Source organism: Ceratotherium simum, chromosome 7, assembly GCF_057802395.1.
Source record: "Ceratotherium simum simum isolate JZ-2026a chromosome 7, ASM5780239v1, whole genome shotgun sequence".
NCBI lineage: Eukaryota > Metazoa > Chordata > Mammalia > Perissodactyla > Rhinocerotidae > Ceratotherium > Ceratotherium simum.
The window spans coordinates 31,379,357-31,406,688 of record NC_141906.1 but is presented as its reverse complement, the minus strand read 5'-3'; the positions used below and the strand labels follow the sequence as shown (position 1 = coordinate 31,406,688).

At 42.1% G+C, this 27,332-nt stretch overlaps 1 protein-coding gene across 1 annotated transcript in view; it reads left to right on the top strand.

The window, feature by feature from the left end:
- The window catches only part of XRRA1 (X-ray radiation resistance associated 1), a 61,422-nt gene that overhangs the window by 23,911 nt on the left and 10,179 nt on the right, over positions 1 to 27,332 (top strand). The window contains exons 9-12 of the mRNA XM_014790328.2: positions 8,042 to 8,170; positions 8,858 to 9,066; positions 17,109 to 17,149; positions 20,322 to 20,447. Of these exons, the coding sequence (XP_014645814.2) occupies positions 8,042 to 8,170; positions 8,858 to 9,066; positions 17,109 to 17,149; positions 20,322 to 20,447 (505 nt within the window). The remainder of the gene's footprint in view (positions 1 to 8,041; positions 8,171 to 8,857; positions 9,067 to 17,108; positions 17,150 to 20,321; positions 20,448 to 27,332) is intronic.

Sequence of the window (27,332 nt, the reverse complement as noted above, 5' to 3'; positions counted from 1 at the left end):
TGGATAATGAATAAGACATTCTATAAGTTCACAGATGGTGATGCTTTCAGAACATTGTGGTCAGGAAATGAAAATCCATATCTAAAATGCGTGTTTATTCCGGTAAGGAAAATATCACTGCTCCTTTTGTGAAGGAAGATGTCCACTCTAGTTATCCTCCTACTAGATGGCTGGCTAATCCTCCCAGAAATGGTGCCGTGCTAGGGACTCAGCATTGGCCTCTGCTATTGGCAGGTTGGGTGCTCAGGGGTGGTAGCCAGATCTGCTTTGGTGAGGGGAAGTGTGTAGCCTCCTTCCCTGCTGTCAAGGCCATTTTGCAGGCACAGGGTATCCAGCTGACATTCATGGACTAGGCCACCTTGTCCACTTGATCACTGAGAGTCTCCTCTGCGGTGGATAGTCTTTGGGAGCATTCACATGGGACACAAATAACCCTCACACTCTCTATCCATTCTGAGAGGTCCATTCACGTAATTTCCCCTCAGACCCTCCCTGTCAGCAGTTTTACATTATATTTTCCAAGCTTTGACTTGTCAGCTAAACTTTTAACCATTGCCCATGAATCAGCCTAGACTTGTACTTCTGGCTATCTTGCCAACCAAGCAAAATGGAGAATCAGATCTATTGCTCTAAGTTTTACCTGTAGGGAGGATTTCTCTTCCCCTGCCTTTCAGAGCCACCTCTGTATGGAGTTATAACACTGCAACAATATGTTTTTGGTTAGTATCAGCATATCCTGCGAAATCATTGGTAAACCCAGCTGGAGATGTTTCTCCTAAATCAGCTGGTCTCTGGACCTTAGTTGTGGGCTGATGGAGAGGAAGCATTACAGCAGGAGCAGGCATCATAGGACTCTAAGGGATGTTCATTCATGCACCTTTTCCAGATTCACGTGAACCTGATCCCCAATGTTGCTTTCACTTGATGAGAGAGTTCTGCTGCATGTTCAGTTCATGATGAGCAGCTAGGTCGCATGGTCACCTAGTGTCCATGGTCAGGTATTCAGTCTCTACCATCATGCAATAGTAAGCCAGCAACTGTCAAAAGGAGAATATTTATCTGCAGAATAGAGCTTAACTTTGCTCAAAAATGATTCTGTAATTGGTGCCTACAAAAGGCTCTATTCGTAAAGTGACTTTGTAATTTATCATCCAAGCCAGGACATAGTTGAGAGGGAAAAGGAACACTATTAATTACTTTGAGATAATAGGTGAAAACTCAGACTGTCCTTGAAAGCCAGAATGAATGGGAACGCAATCTATATAGCCCGCCTGTTTGCCTTAGACATTTAGAGCAGAGTTGGACCTGCTGAGTCACGTGCCCAATGACATAATGCCCAGAGAGCAGCTTGCACTGCAGATGGACCTGTTGCAGAGGCTTGTCTTGCTCTGGGCCCCACACAAAACTGGCAGCCTTATGGGATATTCAGTAAATAGATCAGAACAGCACAAATGCTTTATGTGTAGCTTCCAACCTCCAAAAAGGTCAGCACAGCTTTGTCCCTTTTTCTTAGTAACAGGTGGTACAAAGTGAAGCATTATGTCTTTCACATTGGAGGTATATTCCAGCGTGTTACACATCAAGAAAATTAATCAAAGTGGCAGTTCCTTGAATTTTTGTGGGGTTTACCTCCATGCTGTGGCACACATATATCTTACTAAGGCATCTAGAGTGTTTGCAACTTCCTGCCCATCAGGCCCAGTCAACATGATGTTCTGTGGAGTACTGAAATAATCAAGATACCTGTGTAATAGATTGTGGTAGGGCTAAAGAGTTGATGTAGCCCTGAGAGAAGCAGACAAAGGTGCACTGTTGTCCCTGTCAGGCAAAAGCAGACTGCTTCTGGTAATTCTCATTCATTGATAAAGAGAAAAACATTTGACAGGTCATTAACTTTATCACAAGTGCCAGGGGCTGTGTTAATTGGCTACAGTAAGAAGAGTCCACATATGGAACAGCAGCTGAAATTGGAGTCACCACTTGATTAACCTTACAGTAATCTAAAATCATTCTTCAAGACCTGTATTCTGCACAAGCCAGGTGAACAAGTTAAACAGGAATGTCATAGGACTCATCCTTCTACCTTTTTAGTCATTAGTGACGGCAGTAATCTCTGCAGTTACCTCAGGGATGCAGAATTATTTTTGCTTTACTGTTCTAGAAGCAAAATTCCTAGGGCTTCAATTTTGCCCTTCCTACTATAATAGCCCTCACTTTGTTGGTCAGTAAACAAATGTGGTTATTCTGTCAGTTGCTTAGTATGTCTGTTCTAATTACACATTCAGGAACTGAGGAGATAACCACAAAGTGGGTATATGACTTGACTGGGTCCATTCACAGGCTAAATTTCCATTCTCCCATCTGACCTTCATAATCCCCGACTTTGAGTGATGGACCACCATGCCTTTCTTTCTTTTTTTTTTTTTTTTTGTGAGGAAGATCAGCCCTGAGCTAACATCCGATACCAATCCTCCTCTTTTTTCTGAGGAATATTGGCCCTGAGCTAACATCTGTGCCCATCTTCCTCTACTTTATATGGGATGCCGCCACAGCACAGCTCGACAAGCGGTGCGTCAGTGCACGCCCGGGATCCGAACCGGGACGGAACCCTGGGCCGCCACAGCGGAGTGCACGCACCCCATCACTTGCACCACCGGGCCAGCCCCTGCCGTGCCTTTCATATCTCCAGACATTAGCACCAACTTGCAGATATTGTCTAGTAATCCTTGTCTAATATTGTCTAGTAATCCTCTAGAAAGGCCAAGTGTAGCACTGTTCAACAGAGCTTTCTACAGTGTTGGAAATGTTCTGTATCTGCATGTCCAGTCTGGTAGCCACTAGTCATATTGAGCACTTGAAATGTGGTTACTGTGACTGAGGAACTGAATTTTTAGTTTTATTTAAGTTTAATTAGTTTTAATTTAAATGTAAGTAGTCAGGAAACTGAATGAGAGGCCATGACTCTCCCTTTTGGCAGCTCAGATCATTTTTTTCCTCATCAGATCTAGGGTTTTTTGATTGCATAGATCACTAATAATTCCAAATCATCTTAATTCAATTATAGAAATCAAAATTGTTTGAAGCTAGCCTTCAATCTCTGCAAGGACCACACTATTTCTGGTTCACGCTTCCTCCTAGGATTTAGTCCTTCAATGCCCTAACGTAAAGCAGGGGCAGTTTATCAGGGCTCCCCTTCTGTGGCACAGCCTGAACTCCGACTTTTAGCCCCTAGAGTAGCAAGTTGTCAGAATCTCTGCTTATCTTCTCTCAGCCTTTCAGCCACTTCTGGAGTCAGCAGATAGCCCTAGGGGAAAGTGGCCCCAAATATTGCATGAACCCCTTTTGGTTTCCTTCTTCTTCTAAATCTTGGCCCCCTGATTTTTCATAGCTTATTAGTTCCCAGATGCCTTGAAGAAGATTGTTTTAAATGTATATATTTTGTCTGGATTTTATAGTTTTTACTTAGGGGAGAGCTGGCCCACGTTATTTAGTCTGCAATACCGTAAACCTTTCCATTTATTTTGGCTAGGTGCCTAGGGGTACTCAGTATGGAACCATTTTAAACTGAACTAAACTAGCTGGATATTTTATGATGATAGAAATTTGCGCTACAGTTTTGCAAGAGGACCAGTCTGCCCTGCCCCCTCCCCATCTCTGTTCACTCCAGGCCAGTTTTCCCCTGGCTGCGGGTTGAGGGGAATGGGTTTAGTTTTGGTTCACTCTCTCCTGAGGATGTACCTCTTTAGGATCCCAGATTCATGTAGGGGGTCTTCAATTACATGCTCCACCTTCCGTTTCAACAAGATCAGCAAGTGTCCTCATGGCAAAAGTGGCTTCCTGTGCTCAGTTTCTGTCTCTGGATTTTTAGATTTTGGCATACTACTTCCTTACTGCTTTCACATCTCTGACATGTTTTTAAATGATGGATCTTTTCTCTTTTTATATTTTATTCGTCATTCTAGTTGTTTTTGGTAGAAAGTGTTATTACATAAAGTAAGGCAAGTTGCCACCACTCTGCACTTCTATTTCCTTGCATATAAGGTGGGGAGAATAAAATGTACTCCTACTTACATCAGAGGATCAGTTGAAATCATTGTGCTTTGAAATCTGTGAGGCTCTAGACAAGTAGTATTGTCATTTTCTTCCCACTCATCTGCCCACATTCAACATGCTCTGTAGATTCCTCTTCCTCTTCCAACCTCTTAAATGCTGGTGGTCCTCAGTTTACTCGCAACCACTGTTTTTTTCATCTTCATACTCTTTCTCAGTGGTCTCATCCCTTCCCAAGTCTTAGGTGTTTCTCTACCTCACTTCTGTCTTCTGAGCTATAAGCCCATATATCTGACTCATCATACCGAACTCATCACACACACGCCCACGTCCCTGGCCTCAGTGACGGGCACTGCTGTACATCTACTGTGCAGTCGTCCAGGCTAGAAACCTGGGCATCAGCCTGAATTCCTCCCCACCGCCCCATCCATTCAGTTACCTGATGCTGTGAATTGTACTTCCTAACTTTTTCTCAAACTTGCCCATTTCTGTTATCCTTCTGTTTGGTGTCAGTCTCCAATTTCTCACCTCCCAACCCATCCTTCTTACCATCAGCCAGAGTGATGTTTCTAAAATGCACATCTGAGTCTATCACCACCCTGCTTAAGGTCCTGCAGCAGCTTCCCAGCGTTCTCAAGATAAACTCCACTAACATTGATCACAGGGCTATTCGTGACCTGACTCTACGGACTTCTCCATCCTCCTTTCTCTTCACTGGTTTCCGTTTCACGATACACTTCATCTATTCTGAACTTTTGCATCTCCGTTTCTGGATAGATCACACTATTATCTCTGTCTGGGTGAGTTAGGAATGATTTTTGACCTGCTCCATCTTTAGACTGCTCTCTTACTTGTTTTGACTGAAATCTGATACTTGGCTCTCCCATTAGGCCTATTCCCTTTTCCCCTTGGACCACATGGGTTGACTCTCTTAGGCTTGACTGGCACAGAGCAGAGGAGGATTGTTACCTCCTTTTTTCTAATCACTGTGTTCCTAATAATGCCACCTAAAGGAGCACTAGCTTTTTAGCAGCCACATCATAAGTCCTCTTTTCTACAAGCAAGCTGTTAAGCCACGTGTTAAGCTCCTCTTAAGCCCTCATCCTGTGTTTGCATGGTGGGTTTTCTGTATCTTATCACAGAAGCTGATCTGACATTTGAACAGACATTAGAGCTTGCTAAATTTCATCTTGTTTGCCGCAGCCCTTGGTTCAGCCTGTTGAGCGATATTTTTAGCCTAATCCCAAGTCTTACAATGTAAAGTAAAGAAATCCCCTTTCATTGTGTAGATAGAGGAACTGACCAGGCCCAGAGATGCTCGACACCAGCTAGAAGTCACACAGCATGAACCAGAGCGCAGGGCTCCTGATCCCCATTCCCATGCTTCTAATATGGCACATGGACCCGTTCCTGAATCTAACCACTGGAGCATACTCTTAGCTTCTAAAAAAATTGAGTTAAATCTATCAGATTTTAAATGGTATTAATTCCTTTTGCCAAGAGAAGGTATAATAAAAATAGCACCACTCTGAACATCTGGAAACCTTGGTTTATCCACTACTAACAGACTCCTGCCTCTTCAAAGCACTCTTCTCCCAAAACTGCCATGGGAAGGGCTCAGTGGGGGAGCCTGATGCTTTCCTCTGAAGCCTTGCATCTTGTCCTCCTCACCCGCCTGTTGACTGCCCCCCTATTTTAAGGCATCTATTTTAGAGACAAAATGAAACTTTTGTGTGTTATAATTAAGGTGAAACTTTTAAAAGGCAAAGTACTGTAACTTGTCACAAGAGACAGGATAGTGGCAGCTTCTCCATTATGGGGTATAAAAGAAATGTTTTGGAGGCTTATTTCTTAGCTTTTTCGTATTTCACTAGAGTAAAATAAAGATTAGCCAATTAATTATAAATGAACAGAGCTTCTGTGCAATCTCCTGTAATTGCTCTCAGGTAGAAATTAAAAATTCAGTGTATGAAAGTTGATCCTTTCAGGAATAGGAAAAGAGTCATCTCTGACCTTCAAATACCATGAACTAAAGGCTTCTTTCCTTCTCTGGTGAGCGTCTCTGGTCTTTGGATGTCAAGCCTGTTCCCCACACACTGCCTGGGCTCTTTCTGAAACCATATCTGACCTGTGCCTTTTTCAGTCAGAACTGTCATGGTTCTAATCTACAGAAGTCCGTCAGTATTAGAGTAACACAAAAGGAGTTTACTATAAGAACATTGGGAATCTCACAGTCATGCCTTAGGGACATATTGAATGTGGGTCCTGAACCTTATGGAGCAGCCCAGAGGTTCTGTCTCTCAGCTTTCACATCTGTTCCTCTCTGTCACTCGCCCATTTTTCTTTACAGGTGAACTGCCTGTGTCTCTCTGGGCCCAGAGCTTCTAAATATATTACAGCTCCAGCCACAAAGGGGTGATTCTTCTCCCTGTTCCTCTTCCTCTCTCACAGTGCTTAAGAGCACAGCAAATTCTCTCTCCATTCTTCATAGTTCAGCTTAAACATTGCCTTCCCTGAGTCCTCCCCACCAGAGTGGGTGACTCCCGCCAAGCTTTGCGCCTGCCTCTCTTACAGCATTTGTCCCACTGCTTCTAGCGTGTCCACCTCCTTCACAAGACTGTAAGCACCTTGAGGGGAGGGATGTGTTCTTTTTCTCTTTTTATTCCCATCACCTGGCTCCATAAGTGTCTGTTAAAGAAATTCATGCGTGTGAATGAATGACTATATACCCTCTCTAAATGCACCTTTGAAATATTCCTGACTTTAGGTGTACTGCTACAGCCCTTTGTGACTTTTGAACTCACTGCCTGCTTTCGTCAAGCTCTCTCTGGCCCAGGCAACAGCTACCTTTCCATCTCCCCACCGTTTAATCCACATGGGGCTTGAAGACGTGATGTGAGACGTGGGTGCTGCAGGAAAGGGTCCAGGGCTCCGAGTCAAGTTTGAGATCTACCACTTCTAGCTATGACACTTGAGGCAACTCACTCTGAATTCGAGTTTCCTCATCTGAAAAGGAAATAACATCTGTCCTCCTCAGTGCTGTTTGGAGACGGTATATATAAAACACCTGACACACTGCCAAGACTGCAGTAGGCTCTGAGGAAATGTTACTTTCCCTTCCTCTTGTTCCTTCCTACACTCATGTATGCATGTGTGTGGTTTATATGTGTGTATATGTATTTGTGACTGGATGTCCATGTATTTATTTGGGTATATGGAAGGGATAGAATTGGTGGGAGGAATAAAAACATGATTTGAGTCATCTGCCTTTGTGTACTTAAAAAGACTTACCTAGGCATCATCTACCTGGGGATACAAATGAGGTCACATTAATGTATCTAAAATGCCACCACTTCCTTCCTGCCCCACCTGTGTGATTCAGGACATCAGCCTGTTAAATTCTACTCTTGGGTGTTTCTGGGAGTCTGCAGAGAGTTTGAGTTTAAAAAGAGACTTCTCATCTCCTTACTGATGTGTGCATCTTATGAAGTCACTTTAGAGGAGGGCCGCCCTGTGGCCAGCCTGCCTTAGCCCACTCAGTGGCAAAGCTGTGCTCCATGCCAAGGGAGTTGTCTTTGGGTGCTCTCAGGGTTACCAATCCTTGGGGTGATGCAACATACCCAGGAATCTGCCCTGACCCAAAATTATGCAGTGTTCTCCCTGCAGAGTGTTTTCCCCCAACTTGGTCATGCCTCGTTCACTCTGGTATTTCCTATGAGCTCTACTTGTTCCCCCGCATCCTGCTCCAACCTGGTCTCACTGAGTCCATCAGCAAATGTGTACAACCTTTCTCCATACAGAAGACTAAGAAGGGGTCAGTTGGGGAGGGAGTTACACTTTCTGGTCCCTCTCTGCAGGGACCTCTCTTGGGCACTAGAGAAGTTCCCAAGCTGGTTAGGCCTCTTGATCGATTCCCTATCCTTCATTTCTTCCTGGGAGAGTGGATCTGTCTCCTGTCCTTGCTCATTACCCAAGATCTTTGCATTCACAGGGAGGCATCTGTAACATCACTGACAAGAAAGAGGTATATCCTGAGGTTCCCAGCGCTGGAGACACTGATGCTGGATGACAATGAACTCTCCAGCCCCAACTGCTTTGCCAGCCTGGCTGGGCTCCGGAGGTAAGGCCACAGCCTCTCTCTGCAGGGCCCTCTGTAACCCCCAGTCTTGCTCACACCCTGACTGCTGCTCTAGAAGCCAAAAGGCCTCGATTTAAATCCCAGCTCCACCACTTATCTCTGCTGTGTGGCCGTGGGTAGGTCATTTCTCCCCTCTGAGCTTGAGCTCAGCCATGCAAGTGGGGCATCAGTAAGGACATTTCTGGTCATATAACTGGATTAGAAGTGGCAAAGAGAAGGGAGAGTAGGAAGAAATATTACTGGGCACAGGATCCTGACACTAAGAGAGGAGACAGGAAGAAAAAGAATCAGAATCAGAAGATAAGTTTAACTGCTGAGTTCTACCTCTTTGGTTGAAGTAATGAAAATGCTGGCATTTAAATGGTTAAACTTTAGATCCCTAGGAAATTTACTTTGGATTCAGCTACCATTTACTGACCACTACTTTGTGCCAGGCCATTTACATTTTCTCATTTAATCTTCACAGCAACCTTGAACGGTTGATAAATATTATCCTCATTTTACAGATAGGGATATTGAGGACCAGAGAGAGTAAGTCACTGGTTCAAGGTCACACAAGAGGAGTAAGTGTTCAAGCATGACTCCATGTTCTTTCCCTAAAGTTGCTAGGTAAATGTCCGTGAGATGTCATTACTGCTGTGATTCTGTATTCCCTTTCCTTAATTGAAGACTGAAGAAGTTAAGCCTGGACCAAAACAAGATTTTCCGGATCCCGTACCTACAGCAGGTTCAGCTCCGAGATGGGTCAGGGGACTGGGTTGGAGGCAGGGGGAGTCCCCAGAAAACCATGCTGCAGCCCAAGTCTTGGATGTTTGAGGCCTCAGAGGAGCAACCGGATTATACTGTACTGCCCATGAAAAAGGATGTTGACCGGACAGGTGAGTGACACCCCTTGTTCCAGAGACTCTGGCCCCCATGGTGGGAATAAGCTTCTGAGAGTTTATTTTGAAAGTCGGTGGTTCCCTGGGAAGCTGCTGTACTTAAGCTGTTGGGCCTGGGGAGGTGGTGGTCTCACATGAATTATTTCAATGACTTCCTAACTAGTTCTCAGTTAAGATGCTTTTAAAATCTAATTAAAAGTAGATTTTTGTTTTTAATCTCAAATAACAAGATACTCAGAAGTAAGGCTTTCCAGAGATGGTTAATTCCGGGGTGCATTGATGTTCTCAAGGGACTCAGGTTCTTTCTATCCTCTTTTCTGCCATCCTTGGCCTGCTCGCTTGTCCTTGTATGCTGGTTCCCATTGAGGTCTCAAGATGGCTACCATAGTGCCGAGAATCACATCCAGATGGCAACATTCACAGGCAGAAAAAGAAAGAAATGACTCTTTTATTATAAATCAAAATCCCTTTATATATGAGTATATTTCTGGATTATATATTCTGGATTATATATTTCTGGATATTATATATTCACTGATCTAGATATCTGTTACTGGGCCAATACCACACTGGTCTCTTTTTTTTTTAACATTTATTTTAAATTGACGAATGACTAACATAGAGTAAAATATAGAAATCTTGTATAGAGCTTGAATTTTTACATATACACTCCTTTAACCACCACCCATATTACAATATAGAACATTTCCAGTGTCCCGTGTGGTACCCTCCCAGTCAGTGCATCCTGCGAGAATAGTCACCATTCTGACTTCTTTCACCATAGATGAGTTTTGCCTTATTTGAAATTCGCATATGGAATCATACAGCATGTGCTCTTTTGTGTCTGATTTATTTCACTCAGCATTATGTCTGTGAGATTCATTCATGTTGTTGCATATATGAGTAGTTTACTCTTTTTCACTTCTCTTATTTATTCCATTTATACCATAATTTATTTACCCTTTTTACTCTTGATAGACATTTGGTTATTTCTAGTTTGGGCTATTATGGATAAGGCTACCATGAACATTTTTTAAAATCTTTTGGTGGACTTAAGTACTCATTTCTATTGGGCATATACCCAAGAGTGGAATCACTGGGTCATAGAATATGAAGGTATGTTTAGCATTAAGTAGATACTGCAAAATAGTTTTCCAATGTGGTTGTACCAATTTTCATTCCCATATTAATGTAAGAGATTTCTAGTTAGTTACTCCATATCCTCACAAATGCTTGGTAATGGCAGTTTTTTTAATTTTGCTTATTTTTGTAGGTGTGTAGTGGTATCTCATTGTGGTTTTAATTTGCATTTCTCAAGTGACTAATGATGTTGAGTACCTTTTCATATGTTTGTTGGTCACTTTGATATTTTCTTTTGGAAGTACCTATTCAAGTCTTTTGCCTATATTTAAATTGGGTTATATTCTTATTGATTTGTTTGAGTTCTTTATCTATCCTGGATACAAGTCCTTTGTAGATCTGTATTTTACAAAAAATCTTTTCCCAGTATGTGGCCTGCTTTTTCATATTCTTAATGGTGAATTTTGATGAACAGAAGTTCTTAATTTTAATGAAGTTCAATTCATCAATCTTTGATGGTTAGTACTTTTTATTTCCTGTTCAAGAATTTTTTGCCTTTCTCAAGCCATGAATATGTTTTCCTATATTTTCTTCTAGAAGCTTGATTCTTTTAGTTTTTACACTTTGGACTATGATCTGTCTAGAATTAATTTTTGTGTGTGATGTGAAGTAGAGTCAAAGTTTACTTTTTTTATATGAATATCTAATTGACCCGGCACCATTTGTTGAAAAGACTATATCCTTTTCCCCACTGAGTTGTAGGGGAGGCATTGTGGTAAGGCAGGTGACAGTGTATGTGTCTAAATTACTATAGCTTGATAACAAGTTTTGATAACTTATAGTGAAGTTCTCCAGCTATATGTTGTCATTCTTCAAAATCGCTATAGCTATTATAAGGCCTTCGTATTTGCATATAAATTTTAGAATCAGCTTGTCGATTTCCACACAAAATCCTGCTGGAATTTTGATTGGAATTGCATTGAACCTATAGACCAATTTGGAGAGAATTAACATCTTTACAATATTGAGTTTTCTAATTAATTAAAATAATATATCCCACCATTTTTTAGGTCTTTTAGAATTCTTCTCAACAATGCTTTGAGTCTTCAATGGAGAGATCATGAATATCTTTCACAGATTTATTCCTAGGTATTTGGTCTTTTTTATGCTATTGTCAATGGTATTGCTTTTTTATATTTCATTCCCACTTGTTTGTTGCTAGTACATAGAAATATTGAACTTGTATCCAGTAACTTTTCTAAATTCACTTATTATTTTTAATCATTTGCAAGTTCTTTTGGATTATCTATGTTCATGATCATGACATCTATAAATGATGAGCATTTTATCTCTTCTTTTCCAATCTACACTTAATCTTATACCTTTTTCTTTCTTTATTTTGCTGGCTATGTTGAATAGACGTGGTGACAGTGGACATTCTTGTGCTATTCCCAACCTCAGGGGGAAGGTGTTCAGTATTTCAAAATTATGAGTTAGATGTATATATTTTTGTAGATGCCGTTTATGAGATTAAAGAAATCTCCTTGTATTCCTGGTTTGCTGAGAGTTCTGTTACAAATGGGTATTGAATTTTTTAAGATGCTTTTTCTGCGTCTATTGAAATGATAATGTGATTTCTCTTTTTTATCTATTAATATGGTTAGTTACATTGATTTTAGCCTTGAATTTCCAGGATAAACCCCACTTGGTCATGGTGGATATCACTGGATTTAACTTGCTGATATTTTGTCAAGGATTTTTACATCTATGTTCAGGAAATATGTGGGTATGTTATTTTCCTTTGTTACCATGTTCTTGTTAGGATTTACAATCAAGGTTATGTTTGCCTCATAAAATGAGTTTGGAAGTGTTCACTCTTTCTGTTTTCTGGGACAGTTTCTAGAAGGTTGATATTATTCCTTTCTTAAATTTTGGAGGAATTTACCATGAAGCCATCTGAGCCTGGAGTTTTCTTTGTGGGAAGAGGTTGGAATTATTAAAATGTAGAAGCTTGGAGGAGAAGCCACTTGTAAGTTAGAGCTGAAAGGTAGACCTCTGAGGAGGAGATGCTACTCGGCTGCTGGTATCTCTGAGCTCAGGCAGGCCTCGTGGAGCTGAGACCCAGATCTCTGAGGAGAGAATACTGGCCAGCTGGTGCTCGTACCTATGGAGGAGTAAAACTAAGCTAGTTTACAAAGTTTGGAAAATGCACACTGGATTCAGCTGCTGCTTGGGAAGGACTTGCTGAAGCTGGGGTGAAGGAACGTTGCTCCGGTGACGTTTGCGGGAATCGCAAGCAGACAGGAGGAAGCAAGCCCCTTCCTCCTCCAGCTTTGCAGTCTCCCTCGAGCAGCAGCCCCCACTGTCAGGGTCTAACAGGAGACCAGCTGGCAAAGCGAAACATGGTTTTCAGAGCCCCAGCTCCAGCATCCCAAAGCAGAATAGAGAAGGGTAGGTGTGGAAGTAAAAAATAATGGCTTAGTAATTGGCACAATTATGTTATTCAGATCTTTCCTAAGATTATTTTTGTGTCTACTTGGTTTGTTAACTTAAGAAACACCTATATTAAAGTCTCTCACCACTGTTGTGGATTTGTCAGTATCTCCTTGCATTTCTGGCAGTTTTTACTATTAAATTGGTTCAGTTCCCTGTTATTGGGTTCATGACTATATCTTGGTAGAATGTGTCTTTTAGTCACTGTAAAACCCTCCACTTTATCTTATTCATACTTTTGGCCTTGGCCTTTGCCTCCGTTTTGTTTGATATGAATATTTATTTTAGGATATCTCAAAAACAATATAACCCTTATATTTGTCCCAGTATGGGTCTTTTTCTTTTAACAGAAGAATTTAGCTCACTCACATTGTGATTATTGATACATTTTGACTTATTTCTACCATCAGTAGTTTATGTTTTCTATTTACCATGCTTTCTTTTCTTTTGTGCCTTTTTGTGAGCACCCGTTGAGTTTTCCCTCAATTCCAGTTTTTCCTCCAGTTGTTAAAGTTATACATCTCATGTCTATTTCTAATGATTACCCTAAAACTTTTAATCCACATATTTAAACTCACCTTTGTCTATCCATACCTAGAATCAACCAAATCCAACCTTTCCTCTTTAACAGGAAAAAAATCTTGATATGTGTTTACCTACTCCACCCCACCCCCCTCACTTCCCATAATGTAATAAACCCTGACAATAATTTGAGTTGGTTTTAGTTTTGTAAATTATGCATTAACAATTTTTTACACGGAGATTAAACTGTTAGTCTTTGCTTGCCACAGCTGCTCGTAACTCAGATCTTCGTCCTTCTTAGATTCCTTATTATGTGTGTGTATATATAACTTAGGAGCAGAGAGTTGAGCTCCTAACACAACTCAGGTCATGGCACAGGGTAAGCGTTAGTTTGTGCAAAGCTCCTCTTGCCCTATTTTATTTTTTCTCCTTCATCCTTAATCCTTACTCCTATTTCCCATGTTCATATAAATATCTCCTCTTGTGCTGGATATATTTTCCTGGATACATGTATGTATTTTTGTAAAATATATGTTATTTTTTATGTAATGTGTTTGTAATTTATATCATTGTAATATGCTGTTGAACTCATTCTGCTACTTAATTTTTTTCACTCAACTCTGTTTCAAGATTTTTCCATGTTGTTGTATGCCCATCTAGTTCCTTGCTTTTAATTAATGCATAATATTCCACACTATGCTCTATCCATATTTGATTCATCTGTTCCCTTGCTGATGGATGCCTAGGTTGCCTACAACTCTCTGTTACTGCAAATAGTGCTACAGTGAACAACCTAGTGTATGTCTCTTGCATATAGCCCTGTGCCAGTGTTTTTCTGGAATATTTACCTAGGAGTGGGAATGATGGATGACAGAGTGTCTATATACATAGTTTAAATAAGTGCCACCTGATCATTCTTCAAAATGGTAGGTCTAGTGGACACTCACACTAGTAGTACATTAGGGTTCCTGTTTCCCTTGCCAACACTTGGTATTAACCAATTTTCTGAGTTAAAGTTTTGTTATTCTGGTGGGGGTAAAGTGGTATTTCATTTAATTTGCATTTTTCTAATTAGTGGTGGTGTTAAGCATTCCTTCGTTTTTCTTAGCCATTTGGTTTTCAACTTCTATGAATTGCCATTTCATATCCCTTGACAGTTTTAATGTTTTAAATATCTTTTATTCTGTCATCATCTGCCTATTCACTTTATCTATAATGATACAGATCACATTTTGAAGAGAAATTCTTAATTTTTTGTGTGTGTGTGAGGAAGATCAGCCCTTTGCTAACATCTGCCAATCCTCCTCTTTTTTTGCTGAGGAAGACTGGCCCTGTGCTAACATCCATGCCCATCTTCCTCCACTTTATATGGGACGCCGTCACAACATGGCTTGCCAAGCGGTGCGTTGGTGCGCTCCTGGGATCCGAACCGGCGAACCCCCGGCCACCGCAGCTGAGCGTGTGCACTTAACCACTTGCGCCACCGGGCTGACCCTGAGAAATTCTTAATTTTGATTTAGCCAAATGTATTAGTTTTCTAGGGCTGCCATAAAAAAACCCCACAAACTGAGTGGCTTAAAAAACAGAATTTATTTTCTCGCAGTTCTGGAGGCTAGAAGTCCAAGATCAAGGTGTTGGCAGGTTTAGTTTCTTCAGAGGCCTCTCCCCTTGGCTTACAGATGGCCACCTTCTTGCTGTGTCCTCACATGGTCACCCATCTGTCTGTGTGGTCTGTGTCCTAATATCCTCTTATAAGAATACCATTCACTTTGGATTAGGGCGCATCCTAATGACCTCTTTAAAAACCCTATTTCCAAATACTGTCACATTCTGAGGTACTGGGGGTTAGGACTTCAACATAAGAATTGAGGGGGGAGGGGACACAATTCAGCCCATAACACCAAATCTATCCAATTTTACCATATGCTTTATGCTTTTGGGTTCTTATTTAAGAAGTATCTCCCTTTCTCACAGTCACAAAGATAGTTTCCTATTTTGTGTTGCTTTTCATTTTGCTGTTCGAATGATGCTTTCAAAAAAGGTTTACATATGGTAGATTTTCTGAGTCCCTAAAATATCCAAAATTACTTTTATTTTGTTATCATACTTGAATGTTAGTTTGGTTGAATAGAGAATTCTAGCCTTAAAATAATTTTCCCTTAAAACTTTGAAGATATTACTCCGTTGCCCTCTAGATTTATTGTTGCCAAAGAAAAGTCTGATGCCAATCTGATTCTCCTTTCTTTGTAGGAAACCTATTTTTGCTCTCTGGAGTCTCCTAGGATTTCCCTTTTATCCTTTGAAAATTTTACTAAGATGCATCTACGTGTGCAGCTCTCTTGTGTTTATCCTGCTAGGTACTTTAAGGGTTCTTTCAATCAAAAATGTGTGGTTTCCTTCATCTTGGAGAAATTTTCTTTATTTTCCTCTTTCCATTCTCTTTGTAGTCTCCATCTGAAATTCCGTCAGCTGCTGAAAGTTTTGGATCTCTCTTCTATTCCTTTATTCTGTTATACTTTATATTTCTTTGCCATTTTGCACTGCATTCTGAACAAGTCTCTCAGCTCAGTCTTCCATTTTATGAATTAGCTCTTTAACTGGGTCTGTTCTTCTCTCCAGCACATTTAAGTGTTTTATTTGATTATCATATTTTAAAATTACCAAATTGTTAATAGCTTCTCTTACATAATAATGTGCTTTTGTTTTATGAATGAAATAGCCTTTTGAATTCCTCAGAGGATACTAACAGTTCTATTTTAAAGTTTTTATTCTTTTTGTTAAATAAACTCTATTGTGTTTTTTTTTCAGATACTAGTTCTTCTGTCTTTTATATTTCATGCCTGTTTTTCATAGTGTGAATTTTCCTCAAATATTGGGAGATTCTTGATTGTCCATCTTTTTGTTGAACATGACCCAATCAGAACCTTAGGATGCAGATTCGGATTTCTGGGGCTGCTTCCTGAGATTGTGGGGAGGGGCAGGACATGGGTTCAGGCCGAGTGTACTGCAGCTCATCTCTCCCCATGTGGGGCCTCTCTGTCTCTCCATGGGGTCACTGCTTAGCACCCAGACTTGCAATCATGGCCCATCCTCCTGCTAACTCTTACTTTGTTCCTTGCACAAATCTTTCCCAAGCCCCTTTCCAGACCCTTGTCATAGAAGTTATTTATGCCATGTGGTGTTCCACCCTTATTATTTTTACTTCATTTTCATGTGACCTTTCTCAGTATGATAGCATTAACATGTGTACAGGGTCCTGTTAGCCAGGGCAAAGGTGAGTGGTGCCTGCACAAGATCCAGTCCCAGCAGATGCTTTGCTTTATTAGGTTGAACTCATCTGTTTATTGGCTCATCTCATTCTGATGGTCCCAAGAATTAAATCACTCTGCAGCCTCTTCCTTACTACCACGCTGCTGGTTTTTCTTAGTATCTCTCCTGAATTCGCTGTCTAAACACATTCTATTTCTACTAATACAACAAGTAGTATTTTCAGATCCTCTGACAGAATATGTTTTATTATATCCATTTCTCTCTTCTAAGACAGTTGGTTTGCCTTCTGATCAATACTGACTGCCCACTAGTTCTGAGGCTAGAAAGAGCTGGCCTGTTGCAAAGTTAGAAAGAAGGTCAGTGTGGCTGAAATAGAGTGAGTGAGGGGCAGGGCAGCATGAGATAAAATTGGAGAAGTAGGCAGGAGCCAGATCAGGCAGGATCTCAGAGGCCTGGCCAAGGAGTTTGGATTTTATTCTAAGTGCAAAGGGCTTATTACCTGACAGATGACACAGCCAGCTCCCCTTCCCAGTTAGCAGTGGAGCTGAGGATCAATGAGGACCCCTCTGGGAGGCACTGTGCTGTACACAGTGGGTGGCAGACTCAGACCCTGGCCTCTATGGGGATCAGTCCATGCTCTCATCAACCTTCGTTCTGTTTCTCTTTGGTTTCAGAGGTTATATTCTCATCTTACCCTGGATTTTCAACCTCAGAGGTAGGAACTGCCTATTTTATATTTGTATCTTTGAGTTAGAACATTAATGTTAATAAACAAAAATAAGCTAATGGAGCCATGAGAGGCATTTATATATATCATACTGAAGAAACCCATTCATTGAACAAATACTTACTGAGTGTTTACCGTGTTCCTGGCCCCGTGCTGGCCTATGGAGATGCAGGAGTGTACCAGACAGACAGGTCCCTGACCTCGCACAGCCCACAGACTAGCTTTCCTTGTTCTCGGATGCTGTTCAGTAGTAATGGTTGCTGCCTTAACTGATCCAGCTGGCGTTGAAGTGAGACTGCCACCGGGATGATGCCCAGCAGATCCCTAACAAGAGCTCCCAAAAGTGAGTGATCCTTGCCAAATACACCACCACTGGGGTCTAATTCTTGGTGTCACAGGCTTAGATAGTTGATTTTTGTCAGCACAGAAAATTGATTTTTCTCTCAGGGTAGACACTCACTAGCCAAGCTTACGAAGACTGATGCACTAACCTAAATACTGATTTATTCATTTACATTAAGTACAACATTTAGCCAACCTGCACCCTTGAGAGGCAGCTCAGTACAACCCTTCCCCACAGATACAACTGGGTCAGAAATTATATCAGTTAACTATTGCTGCATAACAAACCAACCCGACAGTTACTGACCTCAAACAACAGCAATTTATTATTTCTCACAGTTATTTGGGTTGGTTAAATGGTTCTACTGGTTTTGCCATGGCTCACTCCTGGCTAGTTGCCATGCAATGGGGCTGGGCTCATGGACAGCTGGCATGGCTTGGCATCTCTATGTGGTTTTTTCATCCTGGACTTCTTTACAGCATGGTGGCATCAGGGTTCCAAGAGAGCAAGGGCAAATTGCAAGGCTCTGAAATTCAAGCAATGGCTCTTTGGCCACATTCTATTGGTCAAAGCAAGTCATAACGCCAGTATGATACTGCAGTGCGGTCCTGACGCTAGCCACCCGGAGTTAGCACAGATCCCCTAAGTTAAGGGCACAGTCCCCAAGACTGCCCTCACTTCAGATACCAGCTGCAAGTTTAGGGGTCCCCAGGCTACTTGCACTTGTGACCAACTGGCTATAAATTCTGGAGTTCCTACGACTCCTTCAGGTTCAATAATTTGCTAGAATGCCTCACAGAACTCAGGAAAGTGCTATACTTACGCTTACAGTTTTACTATGAAGAGTACAAATCAGGACCAGCCAACTGAAAAGACACATAATGTGAGGAGTGAGAGGGTCCCCAGTGCAGAGCTTCTGTGCCCTTTCCCCATGGAATCAGTGTGTGTCACCCTCCCAGCACATCTGCAGTGTTCACCAAGCAGGAAGCTCACCTGAACCTCAGTGTCCAGAGCTTTTATTGGGCTTTCATTACATAGGCATGATTGATTAAGTCATTGGCCACATGATTGAACTCAGTCTCTAGTCCCCCTCCCCTTCTCAGAGGTCAGACTGGCTCAAAGCCCCAACCCTCTAATCACATGGTTGTCTTTCTGGCCTGGCCAGTCCCCATCCTGAGTCATCTTATTAGCGTAAACTCAGATGTGATCCAAGGGGTCGTGAATAACAAAGACATTCCTATCACTCAGGAAATTCCAAGGGTTTTAGAAGCCATGGGGCTTCTAAAATTCTTTTTTATACAACAGCCAGTCTAGGTTCAAGGTGGGAGAGATATAGACTCCACCTCTGGATGGGAGGAGCAGCAAGGTCACACTGCAAAAGGGCATGCATATGGGATGGAGGGCCTCGTGGCCATTAAACGGTCTACCACAGAAGTCAAAGATAATTGGTAGGTTGCTCAGTGCTCAGCTCCCAGCTGTCTGGCATGTGAGAATGTAGAGAGTGAGTTGGATGGTTGAGACTTCTCGTGGCCTCTCTCTATAAAAGTCAGATGCATCCCCCTGTAAAGACAGAGCCCTCTCTGCCCCCAACAGGGCAGTCATGCCCTCTGGTCAAGACACTCATGCTCCTGGACAGTACTAGATACCCCTGAGCCTGACTCTCTGGATTTTTCTGTTCTGTGCTCCAGTCTGACTTGCCCCTTTCAGCTTACTTAGCCTTGCTGCGGTAGAGAATTGCACAGTTGAGGAGACTGCCTTACCAGGCTGCCACCACATTCCACTCCGGCCTCTTGGAGATTGCATTCAGATCTCCTAGAGAGGAGAGTCCTCTAAGTTCCCAAGCACCATCACTGGTTTTTGTTTTACTCTCACCCATGACTGACCTGTCCCACTTGTGTGGCTTTATAAGTTAGACCCTAGAAGGATACAAAATACTTGGCCCAAAGTAGGTGTTCCACAAATGTTCATTGAATGAACAAGTGAAATTTAAGTGACTTGCTTAAGATTACACAGCAATTAACCGAGCTTGGAACAGAATCTAGTTCATCTGAACCCAGTCATTAGCCCAACGTATACCCTGTAATTTCCTTTGGTCTCATCTAACTCAAGGAATCAGTGAGTTAACTGACTTAGGCATGGTTAATCCAGCAATTTCCATTTTCTAGTTGATCAAACATGTTGACCCTGAGTCAGGCTGGGTTGTTCTGAGAGACTATGACCCTGCAAGTGACCCAGAGGCACCATACCACATTCAGGCCCCAAGGCCTGCCTGAAGTCATTTAAGACTTAGCTGTTGTTTCATCCTGGAATGAAGAGCCTCCACTGAAGGATGTGAGCTAGCCTATTAAACCAGGTGTTCAAGCTCATGTCACTCCTACTCTCCTTCTCCCCACTAGGAAAAGTCCCCTTAACAATGCAAGTACCTACCCCTTTGCCTTCTGGAGAAATTTTACCCCAACTATGTAGAAGGGGGCCAGTTCAGGATAAGTTCCTGTAGGACAGAGAGTAGAAGGTGGGGGCAAAGAACCTCTGATGTCTACACCACTGCTATATTATCCTTTGGCCTCAGAGAACTTGAAACTGGAACTTTGGATGCCAAAGAATTAGCTTACCGTGTGACCTCAGAGAACTTGGAGACAGAACTCTGGTCCCTTGGTGACATCTCCCTTTATGACCCTAAAAGTCTCTTTTGGCCAAGCCTCTCTAGAATGGTCATTCTTTCTACCACACTCCACAGGAAGGGTCTCTTGGCCCTTGGCAGCATTCAACTTCTTTATCATCAAGGCACTTTGACTTTGACTTTTTTTTCCTTCTAAGACAACCAAGGTATGTGCACTTCCTCCCATATTCGAGATTCTTCCCGTGAAGTCACTGAAGGCCAGGAACCAGACGCTAGCCCCGCCCTTCCCAGAGCTGAGGTACCTTAGCCTGGCCTACAACAAGGTGACTCTCTGCTTCTCTACCTATTTCTTCAGGGGCACAGGTGGGAGGGTGGGATACCACCTGCTCTGGCCTAAAGGCCAGCCCTCTGATTCCCTGCATTAGAGGTATGCGGGCTCAGGAATTCTCAGGGTGGGGGAAGTAGAGGGAGTGCACGCCGAGGCAGGAGTCCATGCATTCAGTCACAGATGCTTATTTAGCACTTACCGTGTGCCGGGTTCTGTGCTAGGCACTGAGTATACAGCTGTGCAAAGAAAGATTTGGCCTCTGCCCTTGTGGAGCTCATCGCCTATAGGGAAGGCTGATACTGGACAAATAATAACAATATAAGCATGCTTAGTGTTATGAAAAAATTCACAGTGCTATGAAGTGTATGACAGGGGAGTCTAATCTAATATTTGGGATCAGGGAATGTTCTCGGGAGAGTGGTGTTTAAGCTGAGATCTGAATGAGTCCAGTGAGGTGAAATGTAAGGGTAGAGTGAAGTGAGACATGTTCTAGCCGAAGGGAACAGCAGATGTAAAGTCCATGGGACAGATTTAACGTGTTTTTCCTTAACATGTTCTATTTTAACGTATTTTTCCAATATCCATGTCCTGTTTGACTTCCTGTAAACCCCTCTAATTGAGCCCTACTCAAGTCTGAAATGCAGGCAACTTTTAAGGTATTCTGCTTACATTCCTTCTAAGGCAAGCAGTTGGTACAGCTAAACTCTGCAAGTGTTTTCTTCTAAGAGTTTTATAGTTTTAGCTCTGATATTTAGGTCTTTGATCCATTTTGAGTTAAAATTTATATATGGTGTGAGACAGGGGTTCAACCTCCACCTTTTGTATGTGGATATCCAGTTTTCTCAACACCATTTATTGAAAAGACTATTCTTTCTCCATTGAGTGGTCTTCTAACCCTTGTAGAAAGTCACTGGACCATAGATGTATTATGAGTCCCTCTTTCATTCTTGAAATTGGTAATTTGTGTCTTTTCTCTTATTTTATTGATCCAAAATAGTTAGAAGTTATTGACTTTTATTGGCTTTTTTTTTAATTAAACTAGCTGCTGGTTTCACTGGATTTCTCTATTATTTGTCTGTTTTTCATTTCATTGATTTCTGTTCATAACTTTATTTCTGTCCTTCTACTCACAATGAGTTTAATTTGCTCCTCTTTTTCTAGTTTCCTAAGTAGTATAATATTAGATTGTTGATTAGACCTTTCTTCTTTTTACTATAAGCATGTAAAACTGTAAATTTCTTCTCTAAGCACTGTTTTAGCTGCGTTCCACAAATTGTGATTTGTTTTTATTTTCCTTCAATTAAAATATTTTAAACTTGTATTGTGATTTCTTCTTTGACCCATGGGTTGTTTAGAAGTCTGAGTTGTTTAATTTCCATGTATATGGGACTCTTCTAAATGTCTTATATTTGTTGATTTCTAATTTAATTCTGTTGTGGTCAGATAACATAATCTGTAAGATCTCATTCTTCTGAAATCGATTTAAACTTGTTTTATGGTCCATCCTATAGTCTATCGTGGTGAACGTTCCATGTGCACTTAGAAAAAATGTGTCTTCCGCAGTTTTGGGGAATAGTGTTCTATAAATATCAATTAAGTTAAGGTGGCTGGGCATGTCACTCAGATCCTTTCTGTACTGTTGTTTTGTCTATTTGTTCTATCAATTATTGAGAGTGGCGTGTTAAAATTCTCAGTCATGATTGTGGATTTGTTTATTTCTCCCTTTAGTTTTGTCAGTTTTTGCTGCGTGTATTTTGAAGATCTCCTATCAAGTACATATATATTTAGAATTTTTATATCTACCTGATGTGTTCATCCTTTTATTACTATGACTGTCTTCCTTTGCCTCTAATAATGCTCCTTGATTTGATGTCTGTTTTGTCTGATTTTAATATAGATAAACAGCTTTCTTATGCTTACTATTTGCTTGGTATACCTCTTTCTATCCTTTTACTTTCAACCTAATTATAGCTTTGTATTGAAAGCACATGTCTTTTAGACAGCATATAGTTGGTTCTTGCTGGGGTTCCAGAGCGTGTTTCTCAGCGTTCCTGCTCTATCCTCTTGCAACCTTCCCTTGGTTCCTACACTGAGAGTTTATCTCTACACTCTAGTTCCTCCCCAGCAATAGACTGTTTTTGCTTATTACTTAGCGCTTGCTAAGCTGGTGGTGGGGGGCCAAAGGGAGGGTCCAACCCCAGTCTTAAGCAGGCCCTGGGTTCCTGTGCCTCAAGAACGGGCCTTTCTCAGGAGTCCTACCCCTCTCCCAGCAGCAGGAGACTTGTAATGTAGTGGGCCCAGGTTGGTTTCCTGCCCTACCCCAGGAAGAACAGGTTTTAATTTTTTCTCTCCCCTAGATGCAGGGCCCTGGGCCCTCCAGGGTTTGCTGACCTTCCTCAGCAACTTAAGGCCTTTGTTCACATGGGAACAGGCTTGGCAAGGCTTCCTGCTTTTCCTGGGGTAGCAGCTGCTCTGCTTCTCCAGGCCTGCACTCCGAGGAAGGCCTTCTCCTGTCTCCCTCCCTGCATCCAGTCTCTCACACACAAGTGGGTCTGAATTCCCCTGTGTCTGTGGCTCTCAGGAGTTCTTTTCTCTTACTCTACCCCACATTTGGCCTTTACCAATTTATTAACATTTTTAGCTGATTTCCTCTTAAATGCTTATGTGGCACTTGCCCTCTTCCTCCCACATTCTGCCACAGATGAGCCAGTGTCCATATCCCATCCCTCCTTGGAGGTGCCTGTCTTTCCTTGGATTTCTAGCCACTTGATTGCCCTGAGTCCTTAGCTCTCTATTGGACTCAAGAAGTTATGATGTTGTAGGTTATTCAGCGTTTTTCTTGTTATTAGGAGGAGAGCAGCACTCTTTCCATTTTTCTACATTCTCACTTGAGTTTTTATTTTTTTATTTTTTTATTTTTTTGTGAGGAAGATCAGCCCTGAGCTAACATCCATGCTAATCCTCCTCTTTTTGCTGAGGAAGACCGGCTCTGAGCTAACATCTATTGCCAATCCTCCTCCATTTTTTTTCCCCAAAGCCCCAGTAGATAGTTGTGTGTCATAGTTGCACATCCTTCTAGTTGCTGTATGTGGGACGAGGCCTCAGCATGGCCGGAGAAGCGGTGCGTCGGCGCGCGCCCGGGATCCGAACCCGGGCTGCTAGTAGCAGAGCGTGCACACTTAACCGCTAAGCCAAGGGGCCAGCCCCTCACTTGAGTTTTTAACTGGTTTTTTTTTTTGAGGAAGATTGGCTATGAGCTAACATCTCTTGCCAGTCTTCCTCTTTTTCTTTTTTCTCCCCAAAGCCCCAGTACACAGTTGTATGTCGTAGTTGTAGAGTTGTAGCTCTTCTATGTGGGATGCCACCTCAGCATGGCTCAATGAGCAGTGAGTAGGTCCGTGCCCAGGATCCGAACCGGCAAACCCTGGGCCGCCGAAGCTGAATGCACGAACTTAACTGCTACGCCACTAGGCCAGCCCTTCACTTGAGTTTTCAAATGATATTTTTCCTTATGACAGTTACCACCTAACACAATATCTATCTTTATGTCTATTGTGAGTTTTCTGCTGCCAGAAGAGAGGGTTTTTGAGAGCTGGGACTTTGTTTTGCTCACAACTCTATCCTCATCATCTAGAATAGCAACTGATACGTAATAGGTGCTCAGTAAGTTTGTTAGATGAACAAATCATTTGATTTTATCGGGGAATACTCACAGCTACCTGTGTTAAATTAATATTCAGTTTATTAAAATTACAAATTTTAAAACCAATTCTGCCTTCAAACAGAACTTATAGATCTTGAATATCCACTCAGAAATCTACTAATTTTTGTGTCAAATGTAAAATAATCACTTGTACTCAACCTTTAACTAATATTTACTTAGTTCATAAATTTGACAGATTAAGTTATATTCACCTTAACCCAATGAAATTGGGCAGAAATTTCAAGTTGTCATTGGAAGCTGAATTTATTTCCAGAGTGCATTCAACTCCCCTTAGAGGGAACAGGCTAGCCTGACGGCTAAATTCTGCTTACAGCAGCCAGAATCCTAAGCCCATATCTTTCAGCTGGGACTTAATTTCACAGAAATATGGCACCCATGCCTTGGGTATTTTTCAACTTTCTACCAATTTTAATTGTAACTTTCTTCAACTTTTTAGCTGCCTAATTCGGTTGGATGGAATTTTGCATCCAGACAAAATTAAATTCTCCATCCCCCCTACTGTTGTGACTGCTTCTTGACTGCCTGATTTGCATACGAGAGACTCTGCACCCTCTTTGACCACCATTATGTAGTTATTTATCGACACGTATTAGGCTTCTTTGAAGGTTCATCCTCCTTTCCTCCTCCAAAGTCTAGATAAGAAGGCTATCTTTTTATCTTAAAAGATAAGACCTTTTTCTGTAAAGGTCCAGATAGTAAATATATTACTCTGTTGCAACTAGTCAACTCTGCCCTTGTAGCACAAAAGGCAACACATAAACGAATGAGCATGGCAATGTTCTAATGAAACCTTATTAAACAGAAGGGGGGCCAGATTTGGCCCACGGGCTGTATCTGCCAACCCTGGTTTTTATACATCCTTTGAGCTAAAAGTGATTCTTAGATGTTTAAATAGTTGAAGAAAATCAAAAGAAGGATAATGCTTCATGACATGTTAAAATTATATGAAAATCAGATTTCAGAGTCCATAAGTAAAGTTTTGTTGGAAAAGAGCCACCACACTGCTTTGTTTGTGAATTGTCTGTGGCTGCCTTTGTGCTACAACAGCAAAGTTGAATAGTTGCTGCAGAGACTGTATGGCCTGCAAAGCCTAAAACATTTATTATCTGGCCCTTGACAGAAAGGGTTTTCCAACCCCAGGTCTAGATGATCAAATATTAGGGTCCCTCAAGGCCCACTCCTAGTCCCTTTTCTCCTCTCACTCTATACTCTCTCCCTAGGGATGGCTTCACATACACATTGGCCTATGAACAGTGACTCACAAATTTATAACTCCAATACGGACTTTTCCTCTGTACAGACCAGTGTATCTACTACCTACTTGACATCTCTACTTGGAGGTCTCAAAGGTATCTCCAAAGTACACATATCCAAAGTAAATTATTGATCTTTCCCTTCAAATTTGATGTTCTTCCATTGTTCCATATCTTAGTGAATATCTTCATCATCCATCCAGTTACTCAAGCCAAAACCTGGTTGTCATCCTTGGTATTTCTCTCTCCTTTACATCCCTCCTCCCCACCCATATCTAATCCATTACCAAGTCTTGCCAAATTAGATCCTCATATTTCTAAAAATCCATCTAATAGGTTCTCCAAGGACCAAAATCTTTAACCAGCTTTGGTCTGGCCCCTGCTTGCATCTCTAGCCTCATTTTGCACCAAGCACCCTTTCTCTCTGCTTTTAGTCACACTAGCCTTCTTTAAATCCCTCTAGCAGGCTTTTCTCCTTGCTGTGAGGCCTGTCACACATTATTCTCTTTGCATGGAACACTTCCTCTCTGCATTAGACTAAGTAATGCTAGTTGCTGCAGCAAACTTAAAAATCTCAAAGACTTAACACAATAAAAGTTTATTTCTTGCTTTTACAGAATCTGTTGTGGGTATTCCGGGTTGGCTGGTGGCCTTCCACATGATCATTCAGAGACCCAGGTCCCTTCTTCCTGTGGCTCTGTCATCCCATAGGGCCTTAAGAGTACTTTATTGGATCCTATGCATCTGGTGGATAGATGATTGAGCATAGAGGAGGGTGGTAGGAGATGTAGAGGATCATGCAGGAGGTTTTGAATGGGCTATGCCTGGAAGTGGTGTTTTTCACTTGTACCCAGGATGCACTGGCTAGAACTGAGTCATATGACCACATCTAGCTGCCTGGGAGGCAAAAAGATACAGTCTAGCTGTGTGCCCAGAAAGTAGAGGAAATGGTTTGTGTTAATATAGAGGTCTGTCTGCCACATACTCCATCCCTCACTGCATTGCTAATTACCTCCTACCCATCCTTCAGCTCTCAGGGACACCTTCTCTGACCCCCTGACTAGGTCAAATCACCCTAGTACTTCATGCGCCTCTCTTTTGTGGCACTAATCACAGTTGTAGATCTACTCTCCTATATGTTACTGTTTCTTCAATGCTTGCTTCTCACTAGGCAGTGCTCCTTGAGGACAGGAGTTGTATCTGTCTCGCTCATTCCCAACCCAGTGGTTGGCACATGTAGGCATTCAGAAAATATTTGTTGATTGAATGAACAAAAATGAAAGAGAATGAAGAGGTAAATTGCCCACAGGGCATCTAGTGCTACCCAGTGAGGCTCCAGAGGAAGCCAAACTGAAGTCCCCTCCCCCTCCCAGCCCTCAGACCTTAGGGTCTTCTGTGGGTCCTGAATCTCACCCAACACCTTTCACTGTGTCCAGGCATCTGAAAGGCCATGGCCCCACTCCTGGCTCCTCTGATACTGATGGCTCTGATACTGTTCCGTTGCTAATAGACAACACTCCCCGGATGGTCCGGCCCCTCTGCTCAACAAGGATTGTGTATTTTTTGCCCTTCAGAGGCTGGCCTCACAGGGATGGAGTGGCCTCTGGGCCCCAGACAGCTAGAAGGTCTCCCTTACCATTGGCTCTGCTTATCCCTTAGATGAGTGGGTCCCCCTCATCTCCCGTCCCCTGTCCCTCCCCAGATCAGTGCCAGGACAAGCCTCAGTGAAAGAGACCATCAGGAGTGCTGTTGACAGACTGATGGGGTGTGTGTAGAGGTTGCACTGAGGAAGGCGAAGTGTCAGACAAATTGTATTCTGAAGTCAAAGGCAACGCCCTGCCAAACTTCCAGACTCCTTGTGAGCCAAGTGCTATATGTGTTTGTTCGTATTTTGTCGCCAGCA